At 34.8% G+C, this 8549-nt stretch overlaps 1 protein-coding gene across 1 annotated transcript; it reads left to right on the top strand.

Annotated features, from left to right (window-relative positions):
* The first annotated feature begins 239 nt into the window (after positions 1-239).
* LOC132277656 (uncharacterized) lies at positions 240-1759 on the top strand. The gene is made up of 3 exons (XM_059779493.1): positions 240-447; positions 553-1541; positions 1733-1759. Exons 1-3 carry the CDS (start codon positions 240-242, stop codon positions 1757-1759), a joined length of 1224 nt encoding a protein of 407 aa, XP_059635476.1.
* Positions 1760-8549: the final 6790 nt, after the last annotated feature.

Here is an 8549-nt window from a genome sequence, read left to right as displayed (position 1 = left end):
GACTTATGTGTTTTGGTTTGCTTGATTGAATAGACAATGAATACTACCAGGTTGATTACATTGGAAGTACAATTTGGAGGTAATTTCCAATACACACCACTTAAGTCATATATTGGTGGTGAGGTAGACCTACTTGACAATGTTGATGTGGATTTTTTTTTTAATCACTTTTTCATCTAAAAGAGGTGGCTAACAGGCTTGGGTTTGAAAAAAATTATGAGTTGTATTATAGGAATCCAATGGTGGCAAGTGATGAAGGAGTTAAGAAAATTGAAAAAGATGAAGATGTATTGGAATATATTAATGCTCATAACAGGTTCAGGTTGATGAAAATCTTTATAATTTCAAAAGGCAGTGTTAAGGGTGAAAATGCTGAAAATGTAGAGGAAAGTTATGAGTGTATGGAGGATGGAATACAACCTGAAGTTGACATGCATGATGATGATTGTAATTGGGATGATTAAATACTAGAATGGGTAACTCAGACTGAAAATGAGCTGAATGATGAATTAGAGCATGAATATGCTACTGTGGATGCTAATGTGGTTGTAGATGTGGATGCTGATATGGTTGATGTGGATGCTGATGTGGTTGAAGATGTGAATGCTGATGTGGTTGAAGATGTGAACGTTGGTGTAGATGAAGATGTGAATGTTAATGTAAATCAAGATGTGAATGGTGATGTGGATGAAGATGTGAATGGTGGCATGGGTCAATACTCAGATATTGAATCCATATATTCACCAAGTGATAAGTTGGAAAGCTTATGCGGATCATCCTCTGAAGAAGATGGCAGTGACAGTGAAGTGGATATGGTTCCAAGAAGGCATAAATTTAGGAATAATGTCATAGAACTTGGCAACAAATTTTCTTCACCTGAAGCATTTAAAGTGGCCTTAAGGGATGATGCTATTAAAGGAAAGTATGATATTAGGTTTGTGAAGAATGAAGGGAATAGAGTTACTGCTACATGTTCAAAAAATTGTGGGTGGAGAATTCATGCATCATTTAACTCAGAGGATGGCAGCTTCCAAATAAAGACTTTTAACTCAAAACATACTTGCAGTTACAACAAGCTTAATAGTCAAGCATCAGCCAGTTATTTGGCAACCAAATATATGGACACAATTAGGGATGAACCCACATGGAAACCAACTGCAATGAAGAAGGCAGTTTTAAGAGATTTGGATGTTAATGTTTCCAAATACAAGGTTTATAGGGCAAGAAAGAAGGCTAGATTACACATTGATGGTGACCATGGACTGCAATTCTCAAGGGCTAGAGATTACTGCCAGCTCAGTCAGACCACCAATCCTGGTAGTATAGCAGTGACTACTGTTGATAGACCAACACTTGATGACCCTGTTAGATTTGAAGGGCTATTTGTTTGCTTTGAAGCAATGAAGAGAGGTTTCTTAGAAGGATGTAGGCTATTCATTGGATTGGATAGTTGCTTCTTGAAGGGTCCTTACAAAGGGCAGTTGTTAAGTGTAATTGGCAAAGATGTAGACAATGGAATATTTCTTATAACCATAGGTGTGGTTAGGTCTGAAACAAAACAATCATGGGAATGGTTTTTAAACTAACTAGAAAGTGCTTTGGGTCCCCTAAACAGATTTACATTTATGTCCGATAGACAAAAGGTAGAAATGTTTAAATAATTTATTTTATGTTATTTATTTTACATTTATGAACTTTTTATATTAATATTTTCTTTATTGTTGGTTAACAGGGTTTAGTTGAAATCTTTGAAGACTAGTTGCATGGCACTTACCATAGATTTTGTGTGAAGCGTATGTATGAGAATTTTAAGAAGAAGTTTAAGGGTGTGAAGTTGAGGGATGAGATGTGGAATGCAGCACATGCTTTGACTGAAGATACATTTAAGCATCACATGCATCTCATAAGTCAGATTGATAAGGAAGCCCATGAGTGGCTGTCAAAGGTGCCAGCTAGGTTATGGTCAAGGTCTAGGTTTAATGATAATTCAAGATGTGATTTGCTTGTTAACAACCTTTGTGAGACTTGGAATGACAACATTGGTGATGCTAGGGATAAGTTATTAATTACTATGTTGGAGTGGGTTAGAGGGTGCTTGATGAATCGGTTTCAATCGAAAAGGGAATGGATTCAAAACCAGAAGGGGTTGTTGTGCCCTACAATTGCTGACAAATTGACCAAGCTAATGGATAATTCAAGGCATTGCGCTATAAAGGAAGCATGTGATGATATATATGAAGTTTGCTATAAAGGGGTTAGTGATGCTGTTAATTTAGCAAACAGAACATATAGTTGTAGGGAATGGGATGCAAGGAGTATACCATGTATGCATGCCATTGCATGTAGAATTGACCAAAGGGGTAATCCTGAAGACTTTGTTGATAGTTGTTATCATCGGGAGACATACTTGAGGACATATACACCTGTTATTTTCCCTACGCCTCTTAGGCAAATGACACGTGAAGTTGCCACTGATCCCATACACCCACCAATAGTTAAGCCCTCATCTGGCAGACTTAAAAAGGCAAGAAAAAAGGCTGTTGGTGAAGTGAACAACAAAAGTGGTGCAGTTAGCAGAAAAAAGCAACTACTTAACTACAAAAAGTGTAGGGCAAAAGGACACAATGTCAGAACTTGCAAAGCTACTGAAGTAACACCTCAAGCTGCCAAAAAAGGTACACCAGGTAGACCTAAACTGCTAGTTACTTCTGGGCTACCTGGTGGATTGCTAGACACTGATGGACTTGCATCAATAATGGCAAGAGGTATTGCAACTGCAAGAAAATCTGTAAGAGGAAGAGGCATTAGAAGAGGAAGAGGGGCTGCATGTGGTATGAGAGAGGTTGGCACTACAAGTGGAGGGATTGCAAGTGGTATGGGAAGAGGCATTGGAAGGGGAAGAGGGGCTGCAAATGATATTGGAGAGGTTAGCACTACAAGTGGAGGGATTGCTAGTGGCATAGAAGAGGTTGGCACTACAAGTGGAGGGACTACAGGTGGTATGGGAAGAAGCATTAGAAGGGGAAGAGGGGCTGCAAGAACAAATGCAAGGCAACTGCAAGAGGTTATTGTTTTAAACCATCATAATCAATTAATTTGAATGTTTACTGTCATATTACTATTTTTAATATTTTATCATTTTGTTTCATAGGTGATGACAATACAATCAAGATATGGGAATTTGTTGAATAATTTGTCTCAACCATCATCATCAATTGATTTCGATGTCTTGTGGAGTAGTCAAGCATCCTCATCATCTAGGTATGTGAGAGTTTTTTTTAAAAAAAATTCTGGAGCAATCAAAAACAATTTATAAATGTCTTTGATGATTTTACATTTTTTTTTTTTTTCTTTTCACAGGCCCACTATAATTGACCCAGGAGTTTAAGGAAATTTAGTGGTTTTCTGCTTTTTGGAGTTCATGGTACAGCTTTTTGTAAGTTTTGGTGCACAGATATTGGTTTTCATCTTTTGGTATGTTGATGGTGCACAAATATGGTTTAGATTTTTTTGGTTTGTTGGTGCACAGATATGGTTTACATTTTTTTGGTATGTTGGTGGTGCACAGATGTTTGGTTTTTTGAAATGTTGGTGCACATATGTTGTTTGGTTATTTAGAATGTTGGTGCACAGATTGTAATTTTTATTTTTGGGAATGTTGATGCAGAACTTAAGATGTTGTATGGTTATGGCTGATACTACTATAATTTATATGGTTATGACTATGTTTTTTTGTATGTTGGTGGTGCATAGATTTTGTTTTTGTATGGTTATGGTTATGTATTTTGCTATGTTCTGCACAAAATTTATTTTTGTATGTTTTTTGCTATGTTGGTGCTGCGAAGATTACCTCAGATTATAATTTTTTTGTATTGTCATCACCTATTTTGCTATGTTGGTGCAACTGCAATGTTGGTACAACACAGTATATTATATAAAAAAAATAATACATTAATTAATTATAAAGTCCATTACAATTATATTCTACTAAATAACTACACAATAACCATTACAATAGCACATGCTATAAATCTCAACATGAAAACAACTAAATTTGTGATTACATGATTCCCAATACTGCTTTGCACAGGTGGTGCACCCACAAAGTTGATACTCTCATCAATAGGCAGTGTTTCATCTTCCAAATGGTTCTCATAACCAGTTCTCATAGCAATTTGGCCTCTCAAAGATGATATGGTTCTCATAGCCAGTTCTCTTTTCATATGGTTCCAATTCTCAGGATCCACCCATCTATGGAACTCACAAGACATCATGGGATACCTTCCACATCCAAGAACCTCCGACCTAGATTATTTTGTGTAGTGGCTCTTCTTAAAGGAGATTTTACTCTACAATAGCAATACAATACATTACTTGATGGCTCCATATCAGTACTACAATACATATTGCAAGCACGTAAATAATTAAAAAAAAAAAAATTACTATTAACAACTAAACACTACTATACATCTGAAGGAAAAAAAAACTAACACAAAAAAAGTAATATAAATATATATATATATATATATATATATATATATATATATTCAAATCTAATATATATGTGTTATAAATAAATTTAATTGCATAAGAAAACTCACCTTTGTCCAAAACCCCTTCCAGTTTGTTGCAGAGAGAGAATGAGTACACAATTTGGCAAAATGACATACAATGGGGTTATATAGGCCACAAGGTTATAACGGTCACAAAAAGGGCATTTTTGGCATTATAATACTTTGAACAGGCGTGTGGCATTACACACGCCCGGAAAGCTGATCCGGTGACTTCTAGGGGGGTATTTGCACACTTTGGTAGTTAAGGGGGTTATTTGCAAAAAATTGGATAGTTGAGGGGGTTTTTTGCACTTTTGCCTATATATATATTACCTTTTGTTCTTATAATGTTCTGATTTGATATTAGAATAAGTGAATGAAAATACTTTTTTTTTTTTTTTTTTCTCTCAATTTTCTTTTTGATATGATGTGAATGAAAATATTTTTAAATATTTAAGTCTCTAGTTTTTCAATATTTTCAAAAATTCATTAATACATTTAAAATTTGTCCTTCTAATTTCGGTTTAATTCTTGCGGAGAAGCTATTTGGGTTGTGTATAGTAGAGTCTGAAAAGGGTAAGTTGTTTTGTGTTTAGTATTTTATTTATTTATTGAGTTTCATTTGGAAAATTTTCCTCTTTTTTTTTAATGTTTCATTTGGAAATTTTTGCAGTATAATTTACTGCTATTTCTGATAAAAAAAAAAAAAAGGAGAAAAAGTCTAAGAATGCGAATTAGGCTTGATAGTTAAGATTGGGTAAACCTTATTGTCCTTTGTCTCGTTGAGGTGTTTAGTTCATCTAATTTTATTTCTTTTCGTACCTTATTTTATTCTTCCTGATTTTTTTAAATTAAAAAAAATATTAATTCTGTAAATCGTAAGTTCATAAATAAAAAAATTTCAAGTGCAATAAATATAAATAAGCTATATATATATATTAAACTGCACGACATATATAAAAAACAACAAATCAAAAATCTTGGAAACAATCTGATCTTTCCTTCTGCTAGGGAGAGATGATGTATGTGATGGTTGGAGTAGTGGAAGATTATATATCCCCTACATGTAAGAAAATACAACATTGAGGTAATTTAAATTATTTATTTAGTAAATTATTTTATAATATTTTTTAATTTTGATTTTCAGTATCGTGCACTTTTTAGTGGTTCTGTATAAAATCCCAATTCATTGTGTGAGTCAGAATGGCCCATATTTTTATAGATTAGGCCGGCATTTTTGGGTCATCTAGTATGGCCCATATTAATCTGAACCCATCATATATTAGATATTTGGGCCAGCTAGTCTGGCCCATATTTTATAGATTAGGCTGGCGTTTTTGGGTCAGCTAGTATGGCCCATATTATTCTGAGCCCATCATACATTAGGTGTTTTTGGGTCAGCTAGTATGGCCCATATTTTTATAGGCCTTGCCAACCATTCCCCTCCTTACCATTAGGTAAGGCTATTGTGGTTAGGTCTATCTTTTAAACCATTCTGAACCCATCATACGTTAGGTTTTGAATGGTTTACCCCTACCCGCAATGTCTCTCAGGGTGCTGATTCAGACACCTTCGGGAAATGCGATTGGCATGTCGTTGGATAAATAATTGAGTTTGGCTTTAAAACTAACACTAAGTGCTTCGCAATTCGACTCAAAAAAAATAAGCCACATGAGATCCAAATCCTCATCGTAGACCAACCTCCTCACCCTCATCATCAATCTCATGCGTAATCCGCAATATTCGGTCGCTGACGTTTTATCTATGTTTCCTCTCTCTTTCTTACTGTCAGCATTCACCCTATCTAGCAACCGAGCTATTTATTTTAATACGATGAAAAGAAGTAAAAAGGAGTGAGGACGAATTGGGCACTTAAAAGATGCACATTGTTTTTCATGTTCACATTAGCATTTATGAAGAATTTATCTATTTGAAAATTCAAAACTAAGGAATCACTAAGTTCATGTATTTGCAATACTCCCGTAGTTTCCTTTGAATAATAGTCAAAACGGAAAAAAAAAAAAAAAAAAAAAGAATAAAAAAAGGAGGTTATTGTTGATATCTTCCACTACTGCTAGAAGTACCTCGTCTTTAAATTAAACAGCCCGTCTCAAAGCTTGCTTGATTCATTGCCTTAAGCATGATTTAAAGTTTGCTTAAGTAAAAGAGTAATTATAGGGGAATGGAAAATAAATCTCTGAATTAATACCGAATTTGACGTAGTTGGCTATACTTATCATGCATTAAATAATTATTTTTTAGAAACTGTTTAAGTAGATGAAGTGGACAAAAACATGTCAGATTCGGGACTTATTCAGGAAAATCATTCGGTAACTCTATCATTTTCCTAAATAAAAATCTAGCAGCCTTAATATAATAGACTCCACTGGATGTCTAAACATTATATGTACCTAGCTTCTCTTGTTTCCTTGCACCAAGACACAACCAGTGACGAACCCAGAAAATTTTGTGAGGGGGGCGACCTTTTAATCCGTGGGTCAAATTTATATAGTTGGTCCATTTTTGTAATTTCAATGAAGTTCTCTTCATAAATTTTTTAAAATTTAAAGTATAAAATGCAAAAAAAAAAAAAAAAAAAAAAAAATAATAATAATAATAATTAAGTGGGGTAAATTGTAATTTTAGTGGAAGCAGCTTCATAAATTTTAAAAAATTTAAAGTATAAAATGTAAAAAAGAAGAAGAAGAATTCAGTGGGGATGAATTATAACTTTAGTGGAAGCATCTTCATAAATCCAAAAAAAATGAGATCTAAAATGAAAATATAAAAAATTTTAGTGGGGGGCGGATGCCCCCACTAGTCCTACGCTAGTTCCGTGCCCGGATGCAACTATATTGACTTCACATCATTTTTGGGATAACACCATATTCTTGAATTTTTTTTTTTCTTTCTTTGTGACAAATAATTTTCGCAAATTCTTATCTTTGGGGATACTAAACCTTCCAACTACTTTTAGATTGAAATGAAAGGAGACACAATTGGATCATATGCTTTTTGTGGTAAAAGTTGTTGCAATTAAGTGGTGTTACACAACTGGACCATATGCTTTTTGTGGTAAAAGTTGTTGCAATTAAGTGGTGCTAGGGATGGTAATTTATGCTCAAACTCATTAAACTAGTCAAGCTCGCTTATTAAAATTAAATTATTTGGACATCCAAATTTATGTCTACTCTGTTTTGTCTCCTCTTACCCCCATAATTTTTTATTTTTTTTTTTGGTATTCAACAATCATAAATAGTGATATTACTGAAAGTGTAGAAGTTCTAATATTATTAAGGGTAAAGTACAATAAACTCCCCTTAACTATATCCCAATGAGCACAAAACCCCATTGAATTTCTAAAGTAGCATTTAACCCCCCTCAACTTAGGGGTTTGGTGGCAATTTACCCAATCCGACCACCGGCTAATTTTTTGGCCATTATATTGAGTCCCTCAGCACCATATTTAAATTGAATGACCGTTCAACCCTTGTCATACAAAAATACTATACTACCGTTATATTATAAGATTGTTACCCATTCAACCCAAAATCCCTAATTCCTCTCTATCCTCTTCACCCAATTTTCTTTCTCTTCTCTATCTCCATTGAAGACCAAAATGAAGAGCTTCATCTCTACACCATGAACTTCGGTGACAGCCTTGATCGGAACACCACGGCGATTTTTGGGTCGCCGAGAAAGAATATGACCAGGTCATTTTTGTGACCTGGTTCTCGTTGTGGATGGTAGCGACCTTTGGGTTACTACATGTTGGAGGATGGGGTCGGTATTGTAACTACCCAGCAAGCTATGGAGGACAACAACCGTCGCCGTCCATGGTATATACTAGGTCGCCGAAGGAGTCCTGGTTTGCTGCTAAAACGAGACGATCGTTACCTGAGAATTTCAGTGACCCAAATTGGAAAAGGTTTTGAACAATGACCACCCGCTCGGTGAAATTCAGTCAAGACCTGAGAGTTTCAGTTCAGAACGGGA

The sequence above is a fragment of the Cornus florida genome, unplaced genomic scaffold, assembly GCF_030987335.1.
Source record: "Cornus florida cultivar Cherokee Brave unplaced genomic scaffold, ASM3098733v1 CherokeeBrave_3.0.0_Hap2_Chr10, whole genome shotgun sequence".
Lineage (NCBI taxonomy): Eukaryota > Viridiplantae > Streptophyta > Magnoliopsida > Cornales > Cornaceae > Cornus > Cornus florida.
Note: the sequence above shows the minus strand (reverse complement) of the source record. Positions and strands in the feature narration are given on the sequence as shown.